The sequence below is a fragment of the Gordionus sp. m RMFG-2023 genome, chromosome 1 (genome assembly GCF_954871325.1).
Source record: "Gordionus sp. m RMFG-2023 chromosome 1, tfGorSpeb1-WG-v2, whole genome shotgun sequence".
Lineage (NCBI taxonomy): Eukaryota > Metazoa > Nematomorpha > Gordioida > Chordodea > Parachordodidae > Gordionus > Gordionus sp. m RMFG-2023.
This window is the reverse complement of record NC_088775.1, coordinates 33,381,458-33,396,656: the sequence shown is the minus strand read 5'-3', so window position 1 is coordinate 33,396,656 and position 15,199 is coordinate 33,381,458. Positions and strand designations below refer to the sequence as shown.

The 15,199-nt window shown below is 24.9% G+C and overlaps 1 protein-coding gene across 2 annotated transcripts in view; it reads left to right on the top strand.

The window, feature by feature from the left end:
- Positions 1–12,472: 12,472 nt before the first annotated feature.
- The window catches only part of LOC135929633 (uncharacterized), a 31,272-nt gene continuing 28,545 nt past the window's right edge, over positions 12,473–15,199 (top strand). The window contains exons 1-2 of one of the 2 annotated variants that reach the window (XM_065466317.1): positions 12,473–12,552; positions 12,599–12,698. In XM_065466317.1, coding sequence (XP_065322389.1) covers positions 12,506–12,552; positions 12,599–12,698 — 147 coding nt within the window. In that variant the 5' untranslated portion in view covers positions 12,473–12,505. The remainder of the gene's footprint in view (positions 12,553–12,598; positions 12,699–15,199) is intronic. The other variant, XM_065466308.1, reaches the window with a different exon arrangement.

Genomic DNA, 15,199 nt, shown 5'->3' with positions numbered 1-15,199 from the left:
TCCAGTCTTTAAACATATGTGCGCGCTACTATTGGATAGGAACGTTTAAGCCATTAATATGTATAGGAAAAATAATTGCAAAATATTTATCAATAGAAAAAACTATTGATAAATATGCAGAAAATTATATATACTCCTCTTTTAATAATTATCTTTAGCAATTAATTTTTATTTAGTTATACGTTTTTAAATGCAATATAATAAAGTGTAGTAATATTTAAATTTTTACACCCCACGACATCAGTATATTAAATATTAATAATTATAACATTACCCTATATATCCATAATCTCGCAATATAGGTGTATAATGAAATATTATTTTTTTTTGCAATTACGTTAAGGGTTATGAAATGAAATATTAAATATTTAAAAATTTAGGCTAAATTTGAAATATATTTTTTATAGTAGGAATATAATTTCATTATAAGAAAGTTTCAATATTTAATATTTATTCTATGGTATTAAATGAGCTATTTTTAATTTAATCTTAACAAAAAAATTCTTGCTAGACTGAATTAAATAGTAAAATTTCTTTAAAAAAAATGTTAAATGTATATAGGGGAGACCTGGGAGCATGCGAGCCTAAACATCAAACGTCAATAAAATTACACCTATTTACTTTTATGCTATACATAAAAATAAATTTTTTAAAAACTATACTTTTAAAAAAATTATACTTTTTAAAATATTATACGGCGTAGCCAAGATTTTCAGGGGGGGGGATTAAAAAATTTATAGGGGCTTCGCACCCAGACCCCATTTTGCCCAGTCTTCAGCCGGGTTACCTTATTCTATATATAGCCATTAAATATTTTTACAAGATAGGAGGAGGTTAATTTTAATAAAAAAAATAAGCCTGAAACAAATATGAAATATATTTTTATTAGTTTATATAAAATATAATAAAATACTTGTATATACATTAATATAAAAGCATGGTAATAATTTATTCCAAACAAGTATACGAAATTTATTTATAAAAAGTAAGTAGACATATAGTTGATATTCCTCTATTATATAGAATTGGTTACAAAATACTAGGTAAAATTCCACTTTTACAGACATATTTGACAGTTAGAGAATATAATACAGTTTATATTTTAACAAATTTTACTAATGAGTGCTCTTGATAATAAATATAGCAACAATTTGCATTAAATTATTTAACGCCATCTATTTATTTTAAATAAAAAATGATATTAAAAAATAATTTTTATATTATTGATACCACAATGTCTTTAAAAGATATTTTCTGATGTCCTTATCAATATTTAATACTGCATAATATATATTTCGCTATATTGGTAAAAATTATTTGATTGTCATATGATAATTGATAAAATTAGATATACTGTAAATCTACGACTTATAATATTCAATTGTTAGTATTGTGCTTTAATTTTTTTATTTAATTTATGATTTAATTTTATCAATAGTTTTATAATTATATTTTACTTTTATTAATATAAATAAATTAAAATTACTCACTTTATAAAATATTATATTTGATATATTATATTATTTAGTTATTTTATGGATCTATTATTAATAATTATAACTTTTGTCTTAAGACTTATCTTTGGTTTATATTCCATTTCTTAAAAAAACATTTTTGGTTCGCTTTTTTTATATAAAAATGCTTTTTTCCAAATATGTATAAATTATGAATAATAGTTTTATAAAAAAAATATCAACTTTTACATTCTTGTTTAAGATATATGCATACATTTTTGGAGGTCAAGAAGTGGGAAGAAGACTACGGGGATATTTTTTATTAGCTTAAAATGATATTCACAAAAATAGGTAAGTTTCTGAAAGGGGGGATTTCCCCTTGCCCCCTCCCCCCGGCTATGCCAATGTACTTTTTCAATAGTAAATTTGGGAAAGGATGAGTTACACCCAGGGATGGATGAGCTTTCCCGGCGCTTTTGAGCTGCAAAGTATTGATTATTTTTAAAATAAAATGATATATATATATTATTGCAACTATTTTATTGATAAAAATAAGTCATAATGGGAAATAATTATAAAAAATTAATGAAAAAGTTAAATCTTAACATGTCAGTTGTAAAAGTCAATATCACTAAATTAGAATCTCTTTAAATCGGGAGTTCATTTAAAACGTTACACCGGTGTAGCGTGATTAATTAACTCCCCTTATCACATACCTCTGAGTTAAGTTGTAACTATTATAGATTAACTCCCCCTTTGATAAACAGTGTTAAGGAGGGAGTTAATTAATAACAAAAATCTTAATTTCAATGTTAATTGATAGGGAGAGTTATATGATCATACTGTTTTTTTTTATTACTGAAATTCTTATAAATTTAATTTTTGATATTAATTTTGATTTTCCAAATTAAATTTGAATCGAATTTTAATTTTATTAATCTTGTTTGTATAGATTGACATCCTAATTGTAACATTTTGCGAGTTTTGAGAAGGATTGAGAGATTAGAACCGTTGTCAAATAAAGAAAGGTAGAACTAAAATGATACTAACTCTTTATTAAATAATAAGTTAAAATTATAATCAAACTAAATTAATTAAACAAAAATTAAAATAATAAAAAACTAAAATAAAAAAATTATAATTAAGTTGGTAAAATCATGATCTCTCATTATACAAATATCCTCGAATATATATATACTTTTCTATAATTCATTTACATAATGTTTTACAAACAAACTGAAAAAAATCTTGAACTTTCTTTAATTTGAATAATCATTCTTTTTTATTCATCTTTCTTTAAATCATTTGCATTCGAAATTTAATTCTTTTTTCTTGAGTAGATTTGAATATCCTTCGGCTTTGTAATTTGGTTTAACAATTACAACACTAATTTCAAAATTTCAAATTTTCAAGTAAATATTATCATTATTATATTATAAATATATAAAATAGTGAATATCAATATTGTCAATGTTTATAATTACCTTAAATCCAAAACTTACCCAACCTCCTATATTGGAGATCATGGGTTGAAAAGAAACCTTAGAGTTAAATGTGCCAAGTTTTCCTTAAAGAATGGCAAACTCTACCATCACCTACATAATGCTGAGGTAATCTCACTCATTAGTCAATAACATAATATTTTAGTTTCATTCCATGGAGGATGTGACACAAATATCACAGAAATGTCATTATCAGGTCATTTTGGAATCAACAAGACATATGATAAATTAGTTGAAAGGTATATTTACACTATTTAACATAATTTTATAAACTGGTTAAAGTATTGTATTTTGTGAAAAACATAGAATCTATATAAATATCAGAATAAGGGTTGTAAAACTACCTTAAGATATAGATGATTACAAAAAGAATTTGTAATTGCTCATCTTTTTTATTTAAATATTTTTTTATATGCTTGATACTTATGTTACAAAATGAATTTGTAATTGCCTCATCTTTTTTTAATTTTACAATTTATAAGCAGGGATGTACTCAATATAAAAATCTCTTTCAATTTATAGAATATTTTTCAATATAGGCCATTAACCTGATATGGCCCAAAAAGCTTGCACCACTTCTCAGAATGAATTTATGACTTTAAAATCATAGTACCAATATACTCTTTCTTTTAACTGATAGCAGCGTCTACATGACAGGATTTTCACTGGATGCAAACCCCCTCAAAAACCTCAGCCTACCCCCCTAAAAAAAATTGTCGCCTTCGGCGGCATTATTACGATAGAATAAATTATAATCTTATAAATATAAGTCTGAATATTTTATGAAATAATGATATATAGATTACAGGAAGAATATTTATTGGTATAAAAATTATCGAAATTTAAAAAATTATATATTTTAATTTCCACATAATAATTTTATTTTATTTATAATTTTTTTAATGTTAAAAATATATATAACATAAGGAATATAAATATGTGTGCAGAAAAAGACTAATTATAAATAACTAACTAATACTAGTAATCCAAATTTATTCAAATAAAAAAGGGAATTATAATGCGAAATGTCTAAATTTCTTGCTATTTAATATTTAAAAAAAATGGATATTATAATTGCTACATATTAATTTTTTTTAATGTTAAAGATATAACATAAGGAATATAAATATATGTGCAGAAAAAGACTAATTAAAAATGACTAACTAATAAGGGATTAGTAATCCAAATTTATTCAAATATTGAAAAAAGGGAATTATAATGCCAAATGTCTAAATTTATTGCTGTTTAATATTAAAAAAGAAGGATTATCCAATTAAAAGATTAGATAGTCTTTTAGAAGTTAACGCGAAATCTGTAATAATATCTTCTGTTTTAAATGTATCATATATATCAATTTCACTTGATATTAATAATAAGTTTTCTGAAAAAGAATCAGAGATTTTATTTCGAATACGTGTTTTAACAATTTTGACTTTACTCATAGCTCTTTCAGCAAAGCATGAGGTGGTGGGGAGGGTTATAAGATATTTATATAACGTTTTAAGATAAGGAAAAAAACTTGATTTAATTAATAATCTATATGGTAGAATAAATGAATATTTCAGCCATCTTTTTGTTTCGGTCATTTTACTATCATTTATAATGTTTTCACCTGTAAACATATATTAAAATTAAGTTGTTAATAAAATTAATAACTTTCATCATATAAGGTATCATTTTCTCTAATATTGATTAAATCTTTACTATAAATGATTGATAAGGAATCTAAGTATAATGGTCTAAAATTGGAAAATTCATCTATAATTTTCTGTGCATCAAAATTATATAAACACAATTTCAGATATCTGGGAAATTTCTATATTCTCATTATCTGCTAATCCCGCAGGAGTAAAAATATAAATCTGATTTAAAAAGTTTAATGATTAATAATTAAATCTTTCATTTAATTGTTCAATGATCATATTAATCACTGGGTAAAAATTTTCATTTTTATATCTAAAAAAATATATATTATTTTAAAATATACTTTTCATAAACTTTTCTTTTTGTTGTTCAATATTTATCAAACTCTTTTTGATCCAATTTAAATATTAACTTAATATTATAAATATCGGTTGTAACATTATTCTTATCCATAAATGATTTAACATCGGTATGTAATGATGTTAATATATTATCACCATTTGCTTAATTAGAAAATGTAATTAAAATACATGGATAATAATTTACCCCTTAATCTTTGGAATTTATTTTTCGTATGTTGGATCAATTTAATCATCATTGCTAAATCATTTCCAATTGCCTGCATTTCAATGCAAGTTTCATGTGTACATTTTAAGATTATTCTTAAAATAAATAATCCTAAAATAAAATCATATCGTTTTATTCTAGATAGCAATCCCTCAGAAATTGAAAATGTGATTGCGTCATCGGAATTGCTTAACTCTGTCAAGGAGGCTATTATATATTCATAAACATCTAAAAAATTTTGTAATGCTTTGAAAGATGATGCCCAATTTCTGAAAATAAATAAAATTCTTAAAAAAATTATATTTATTTACCTTGTTGTGTTTTTTATTCTTTTGAGAGATTTTTTGGTTTTTTGCATTTGAAATTTGGTAAAAACACCCTGGCGTTTAACTCCTTTCATAAAATTATATAATTCATCTAAAATTCCCATAGTTTTTTTAATTTCATTCCCATATCCACATATACGAATAACAATTAAATTAAGCCTATGAGCATGGCACCAGACATAAATAGCTTTAGGAGCTTCTTTAAATATTAAAGCCTGTACTCCCTTATTAACACCTCTCATATTACTAGCACCATCCATACTTTGCCCAATCAGGTATTCTAGTGGAAGATGTAATGCCTTTAATTTAGTTAGAACATTATTTTTAATATTTTCTCCTGTTGTGTCAGAAGTTGTAAAAATATTAATGATTCTTTCTACTGGGTGTGGGTGTGGATATTCTTGTATATACCTTATAATTAAGGCAACACATTCCTTTTTTGAAATATCATATGTACCATCTAATATTAAGCTAAAGGCACAATTTGACATAATTTGTTTAATTATTTCATTCAATATTTTTATTATCTCAGCCAATTTTTTATCATGGCCATAGGATATGAAGTTTATTTGGGCCTTAATATTTTATTACCACTTTTTCCTCGTGAACTAATATTTTTCTCTAGATATGCTCTTAATACTGGAACATTCTTTGAGATCAAAGTTATAAGTCTTGAAAAATTACCATCATGAGAATTGCTTCCCCAAAAAGCAATATTGCCCCGTATTAAATACACAATAGCATCAATTATATTATGGATAATATAACGATTTTGGGTTATAATTTCCTCTCGGTTGAATAAAATGTGGTCATCAATACGTACCCGATAAATCCATGCCATATGTGCATATTCACAATCTGCATGAACAGGGGATGTTTCATGTCTCTCCATATCCCGGACTAAATTATTCCAGCTATCTGCACCTTTATGAGTCCATTGCATGCTTGCTTGATGACTTCCAAACATAATACAGAAGATACAGAATACTTTATCCAAAAATAGCCATTTTCTTTGAGAAAATGATTTGTCATAATTTATTTTTTTATAATAGGCATCTTTCATGCTCCTACATTAAAAGCAATATATGAATATATACATAATTCTTGAATAATTAATTAAAGGATAAGACTGCCCATTCAGTGACCCTCTTTTTATATTCACTGTTATGCAGGCATGGCAGAGTCAAGGTTGATGAAATTTTTATAATAATGATATTTATCTTATTTATAGGTCCAAATCAATGATCAGGGACGCGAGTTTGTAAATCAAGTGAGTAATGAATATCACAAACTCGTGGGAACCCATCAGAGAGTGACAAGCGCCTGCCATCCTCAGGCTAATGGCATGGTAGAGAGAGCTAATCGTACTCTTCAAAATTCACTTTTGAAGTGTACAAAAGGCAATCAGAAGGATTGGCCTGGAGTTCTCCCTGGTATTGTATTTGCCTACAATACATCAACGCATGAATCCTCAAAATTCACGCCATATGAGATGATGTATGGCAGAAAAGCTCTACTGCCCTGTGAGGTATGATATATATCACTATTTGTATAAAATTAATTTACATAATAAATATTTATTTTTATTATTTAAGGATGATAGAGAACCAGATACAGATCTTGATGATCTATCTGACACTGATTATGAAAGCAATTACAAGAGTACAGCTGACAATATGGAAGTCATATTCAAGACTGCAACAAAAAATATTGCAAAGGCTCAGCTTAAGCAGCAACGAGATTATAAAACTCGTAATGCTGCTAAGAATGCACTTTATCACATAAATGATAAAGTGCTTGTATGGAATAATCGTCGAGCTGACAGGAAAGGAGGGAAAATGTTGCAGCCTTGGGTAGGCCCATATACAATTGTTAAAATTGTTAATAGTAAAATCCTAATTTTTAACAAAATATTTATACATATTTAGGCAATGTTGAATTATCTTCCTTAACGGGAAAAATTTTACGTATAAAGACTAACCTCAGTAATTTAAAACACTATATCGAGGGGAACAAAGGTATTTTTTAAATATACAAATATAACTTTTTTAATGGTAAAGAAACAGTTAAAAAACCTAATAATATGGTACATTGTGAAACTATAGTAGGTGTTCAAGATCAAGGTAATATATACAGTTAATTCATAAAAATAATATTAAACAAATAAGTTTGTAGGCTTCTTAAAACTATAGTTGGAGAAGGAGAAGGTAATCAAATGCATTTGGAAAAAAGGAAAATATATTTTTAATTATTATATTTCCATTAGAAGAAACACTATTTGAAGAGATGTCCTGTGAAATAAATGTTGCAGAAGAAAGTTTTATTTTTAAAAAATTGAAAAATTTTTATTTTTGATAAAGCTAAAATCCTAGGGTTGGAAATTGGAAAGGAGGACACCAACATAAACCATGTCAAGAGAAAGGGTATAATATATAAAATTATTTAATTATTTTTTTATATGCAGATACATTTGGTGAAGATCCAACAAACTTATAAAAGTATAGTAAGAGAGGGAGGATATGTAGGCATACAAGATCAGGGTAAAGGTAATATATTTTAAAAATATGTTATTATTTAATTATCAAATTTAGATGACGAAATTATTGTTGATACAATAATACCAAAGAAAATTGGTGAGGTTTTTTTGCCCACAACTAGGAATTGGAAAGTATACCACTCTAAACGGTTCAATTTCAAAGTAATTGGCCGTTATCCCAAGATCGAAAGTGGTATATTAAAGGAAATATTCATAACCGATCATATTTAGGGTGATGGAAACTGTTTTTTTAGGTTAGTTACTTTATATAATATTTAATTATTTAACATGTTTATAGGTGTATAAGTCAAGAAATATCAAATAGTCAGGATAATTATAATAATCTGAGGGAGAAATGCGTTGCCTTTATGAGGAGCAACGATTTCAAATTGGAAATGGAAAAATTCATAGGATATCCTGTAGAAGAATACCTAATTGACAGAAATGTAGGAAATGGTGTCTGGGCAACAGAGGTGGAAATATTATCTATGGCCACATTGTTGCAGACAAATATATTAATTTATACCCAATATAAGTGGGCTTATTATTCACCCATGAAATTTTTTAATAATATTAAAATTTTTAAAGAAAATATATATTTATGTAATGAAAATAACAATCATTTTGTTAGAATTATATCAATGTAATTAATATTTATTCTAATATTTTTATTCCATTATATTTATTGCAATTTAGTTGAAAGTATAATCGGTAAGCATTTTTTTATTAAATGTTATTGCACTTTATATTTTTTATTAATAGTTATTTTAATAAAAGGTACAATAGGTTGGCATCCTTTTTATCAATGTAATTAATATTTATTCTTATACTTTTATTTCATTATATTTATCGCAATTTAGTTGAAAGTATAATCGGTAAGCATTTTTTTATTAAATATTATTGCACTTTATATTTTTTATTAATAGTTAATTTTATAAAAGGTACAATAGGTTGGCATCTTTTTTATGAGTTCAATTCTATTCAATTGCGAATTTATACTATATAGCATTTTATAATTAGTTATTTTTATATAAAGTCACAATAGTGAATCATTAGATGAATGATATGTAATTTATGCTTAAATATGAATAAATTTAACCTACCAAGTGTATATAAATTTTGATCAAACCTTTTTTAAATTAAGCTATAACGTTTTCGGCGTTAAATTATTTATAGGCATAAGAAATTTAAAAAGGTTGAAAGTTAGATGTTATTATTACTAAATATTAGAAATTATAATCTATCTTATAAATTTTAATTATCTCACTCATAAGTGTCAATATTGGAAAAAATACAAACTTTAAGCATCATCTGTCGGTCATAAGTGTCAATATTGCTATATATAAATTTTAAGCAGTACCTGTCAGTCATAAGTGTCAATATTGCAAATACAAACTTTAAGCATCATCTGGCGATCATAAGTGTCAATATTGCTATATATAAATTTTAAGCAGTAACTGTCAGTCATAAATGTCAGTATTACTAAATAATAGAAACTTTTAACATTACATGCCAGTATTACTAAATAATAGAAACTTTTAACATTACATGCCAGTCATAAATGCCAGTATTACTAAATAATAGAAACTTTTAACATTACATGTCAGTTATAATTGTCAATATTACTAAATAATAGAAACTTTTAACATTATACGTCAGTCATAAATGCCAGTATTACTAAATAATAGAAACTTTTAACATTATATGCCAGTCATAAATGCCAGTATTACTATATAATAGAAACTTTTAACATTACATGCCAGTCATAAATTCCAGTATTACTAATTAATAGAAACTTTTAACATTACATGTCAATCATAAATGTCAGTATTACTAAATAATAAAAACTTTTAACATTATACGTCAATCATAAATGTCAGTATTACTAAATTATATAATGATATTTTATTAAAATATATTATAACGTCAATCTTAAATGTCAGTATCACTAAAGGGATAATTTAAATGTAAGTTAAAAATGATATTTTATTAAAATATATTATAACGTCAATCTTAAATGTCAGTATTACTAAGGGAGTTAATTTAAATTTAAGTTAAAAATGATATTTTATTAAAATATATTATAACGTCAATCTTAAATGTCAGTATTACTAAAGGGAGTTAATTTAAATTTAAGTTAAAATATCACGTTACACCGGCTAACTGAGGGATGCTCATGTACTAGCTAAGGAAATACACATAACAATGACGGAAGATTTGGTCAATGCGGAACATAATGGAAATATAATTCTTTAAAAAAGAGTTTCAAAACCCCCACTACGTTATCATGACGAATTCAATATGTAGTGGAAAGAACTGTAAGGTATTAACTATAAATAAATTGTATTTTGTTTAAGGATACAATTTATCGTAATTGATTGATTCGATCAATGAATATATTATTGTAGTTAAATTTTCTTTTTGATCTTTTCATTTTATTAAAAACAAAATTATAATTTAAAACCTTTTATATTTTATACACAACACTGTGCAAGATCATTTAAAAATATTTATTATCAAGAAGATTAAGTCTCCTATCTCTAAAAATATGAAAAATTGCCGCAAAATATTTTTATTCTTTAACAGACTTTTATCAAAACTATAGTGTTTAATGCGTTGGGCTAGGTGACTTTAAAGAAACATTTCTATTTTTATCTTTAAGAAGATGCATAATGCTTTGGGCTTTTGCTACTAAAATTTAAATTGCAATATTTTATTTCTTAGATCTTTAAAAGCAAATTAAGTCCTTGAGATGTAGACCCAATGCATTCATAATTGGATATTTATTTCTAACAAGTATACGGCTTTCTTCATTATTTGTATTATACTTTATATTTTAATTTTTGTGTTTCCTATTTCTTCAATTACTTTAATAAATTCACTAAATTCATTAGATATATATATTCTCCCATAGGCATATTGATCCATTTTAATTAATTTATAGAAAATGGGATTTGGGATGGCTATAAAATTTATAATACTTTCCACTTTTATACTTGCCCACCCATTATTAGTGAATAAATTTTTATTTTTACCTTATTTAGAACGAATTTGGCCTATACTATCCACTAACATTTTATTTCTTAATCCTACTCCTGATCCTTATTTCAGTGATTATTAAAAATTTTAAACATATTTCAGTAAGACAATTTCCTTCCGATGAACATTACTAGCAATTATTATATTATCTAAAATGAATGTACATACAAAAAAAAACAATATTATATATGAACCAAGAAGAGGGAAAAATATTTTTATAAAAAATGCTATAAATGCTGATTATTTGATCAAAAATAAACATAAAATAAACATAAAATAAAAATTTGGGAAACCACAGGGGAAATTTCCGGTAAAAGTTTTCTTGGAAATTTCCCCTATGTTGCGTTCATACTTAGAGGCTATGTGAGTTCATTGCTTGATTGAATACATGTTTATTTAACACTAATTGTTTCCAAATTTTAAAAGAAAGAAAGAAATAGGAATAAAGCAAATTTTCTTTCATTTAAAAATTTGTTTATATGTTAAAAATATGAATTTTATTACATATGATTCAATTAAGCCTCAAGATATACAATTATTTAATATATCTCATGATAAAAGCTAACATTTAATATGTTAAATAAAATATATTAAAAAAATTACCATTGTTGAATCAAGCCTAGATTACCAATTGCTTTTGATATATCTGTATCTGATGATATTGATAAAGGGTTTATATGTTAAAAATATAAAGATATATTACTTGAACTTCATATTTTTCTCTGAAAATAATGGAAAATAATTGGGTGGGATGTTATTATTTAAATATCTGCTCGTTTTAATATCTTTGCAAAATTTTATAGATTCGTCTTGGGCGTATTGCAATTATATCCCTTAACATCCAGCCTATATATTGGGAATTTATTTCCATAATTTAACATTCACTATCTTTTTCACTATAATGAGTGTTTCATACGCGTTTCTTCCTTTCAAAATGTTAATTCGAACCCGGTTAATAATGCTGAAACAAAAATAAATGCTTTTATACTTATTCTTGTCTCTTTTTCTGGGCATGTCAGCCATAACTTTAAGTCTTTTATAAATAATATACAAAACAAAAATATTTCTTCAGAATTCAAATAAAAAAATTTCTAAAATAAAAAATATAAATTATTGTTTATAAATATAATTATGCCTGATTTTTTGGCAATTTACAGTCTCACTTCCATCTTTATAAAATAACTGATTGTATATTTCATTTTTTAAATTATCATGTGTTCTTTTGAAAAAAATTGGAATAAAAGAATGAATAATCAATAATCATTTCAATAATATTGGTGGCCATGTTTCAAAATATAAATTTCTGAGAAGTAATTTTCTGTGAATCGGGAATCAACCATTGCAATGTTACATTAAATGTTGAAAGTACAATCAATTCATTTATTACCCTCAAAATGTAACATAAATAAATATTTGAAAAAAAACTGGGTGAGAATTATGTATTTAACCTGCCTTTCAAGATCATTCTTTATCAGACTTATTAGGTTTATTAAGAAATCTTATTTTTATATAATTGATTTTATTATATAGTTTTTTTTTCCTATTGTTTGTAGTATTATTCTGCATAGTACTTGCACAACTTATCAAAAATTCAAGAGTAAAAGTTGATCCAGATAAAAAGAAAAATCAGGTATATTTTTGAAAATGCTGATATGTAATTAAGTAATTTTTTAATACATTATACCCTTATAAGAATAATTAGTTAATTTTTTGTTTTTTTTTAATTTAAAAGAGAAAATTATGATTTTTAAATAAACCAAATGATATTTTTATCAAAATAAATAATGATAATTTGTATTGACATCCCTACTAAAACATGATGGGAAATTATACTTTTTTAGGCTGGCTGGAAAATTTGTGTAAAATATCTAAGTTGGCTTACAATTTTTTTTAACCTTAATAATTCAATTCCATAAAAATTTCATGGATTAGACCTGGCAACATGGAATTCTTTTACAGGAATAAGTAAGGAATTTTACAGCCTGGCCAGGCTAAAGACTTTTAAAAATTCTGCACAGGCCAGTTCACTCCATTATTTAATATTATTTTGATAAAATTATTTGTTATGTAACTTTATTGATTTTATTTTTTTGTTATTTAGAATGATTTTTTTTTCTTCATATTTTAAGATTTTCAATTTAATGTAAATTCAAATTTATGTTATTTTTTGTTTAATCATGATATATTATTGAGCAGAGTTGTATATTTGACTTGTCAAATAGATTTGTTCAATTGACCAATATTTGATGCTTTTAAGTCAATATAACTATTTTATATAAAATAGTAAAATCAATTCTATAATATTAATTTTATAATAATTTTTAAATTTAATATCATTCAATAACTAATGTTTTGCTCTCCTTGGCAGAGTCTTCTTCTAATTCATATTCAATATTTTCATTTTCTTTATATTACTTCTCTTAATGGGCATGATGGGCAAAGCCCATTCCACTAACTTGAGGCCAGAATCTGATTGTTTCTTATTGAGTTACTGCTTTCCACATAATTTGCTATTAACATGCTACTTTAACTTCTGAAATCATTTGAAAAATTTTAATCATTATCACTTTGTAAAGTGCCTAATTCTTGTATTATATCACATACAACCATAAATTCACTACTAGTAAGATGCTACCCTTGATATTGGGAACCTCAAGCAGCATTGTGATAACCTATATTTATATGTTTTTTTTTCTTTTCAAACATATTTTTAATTTTTTAGAGTAATTGACTGTATTTGATCTCAAATATTTCTTTAAACAATTGACTGAATTTGAATGGTAAATGCTAACCCTGGTATTGAGTAATACTTAATTTAACTTTTAAAATCTGATAATTATTAATTATTTGCTAAAGTTTTATTTTGACAATATTTGATTTGTTTTAAAGCTATTCTTAAAATAAAGAAAAAAAATACAATTGTGAATGGACACACTTTTTTTAATAGAAATAATATATTTTGAATATTAATCATTTTTATTTAATAAATTATTGATTAAATTAATTTAGTTAGGTTAGGAGGATGATTAAACTTAAATTAAATTTTTAAAAAAATAAACTTTTTTGTAAAACTTAAATTTATGAAATTTAAAAAAGAGTTTTGTTATTTTTAACCCTTTATGAAACAGATTTTACTTACAATTAATTTTTATAAACCAATCTAGTGGCAGTGGAAAGAGTTTTAAAAAAATGTATATTTTTAAATTGATATTTGGATTGGAAAAAATAGTGAATGAATGACCCTTCTTTCGGGGTTCAATCTTTTTATTGAGATGGACCCTTTTTAGACCTGATTTCTTGTGGGACATAGGACTGAATATCATCCTAATGGAGATTTTAAAAGTAAAATTGTTAATGCCAATTTTATGACTGAATGCATGCTAACACAAATTTTAGAACTGGAAACGTGAACCTGTTTTGCAACACCCATATCAAAATGTCTATTTTTTTACAAGAATAAAAAATAGTAATTGTTTCATATTGATATTTTTCACCTATGTTTATAAATATATAATTTTATTTATCATTTATCTTTTTCATATTAAATAATGAAATATTATATGTTTTATATTAATTTAACAATATTTCTTAAAACCCTCATAATTATCCTATACCCATGCCTGCTATGTGAATTCTAAGACAGGATTGATTAATCTTGTTTGAGGGAGAGGGGGGGGGGCGGGTCCAATTTTGACTCCATTTTCATTGATTTTTTTCTAAATAGTTTCGACTTGAATACTTATTTCTCTATATGTATTTAAATAAATTGCTTCTGAATGTATTATATTTTAACATAACCTCAGATAAACAACCATAGAGATTATAGAATTATTGACCTAAAAGGGCAACATTATACGAGAAATGAGTGGTATTATTTTAAAAATTATCTAGAATATGTGCCAGTAGTTCCATAATTTACCAAGCGTTTTAAATATGAAAGCAATGAATGCTGAACATGTTTAATTAAGAGAACTTGCGATGGTCATCAATAACCATCAAAATTTAACTTTAAAGGAACTAGAACAAAGCGAAACAAAGTGGCTCTGCCTCTCATTTAAAAAATTAAAAGATTGACAGATTACAAATATGGGCCTCATTTGCTTACGCTATGGATGCCTAGATATCTATTTT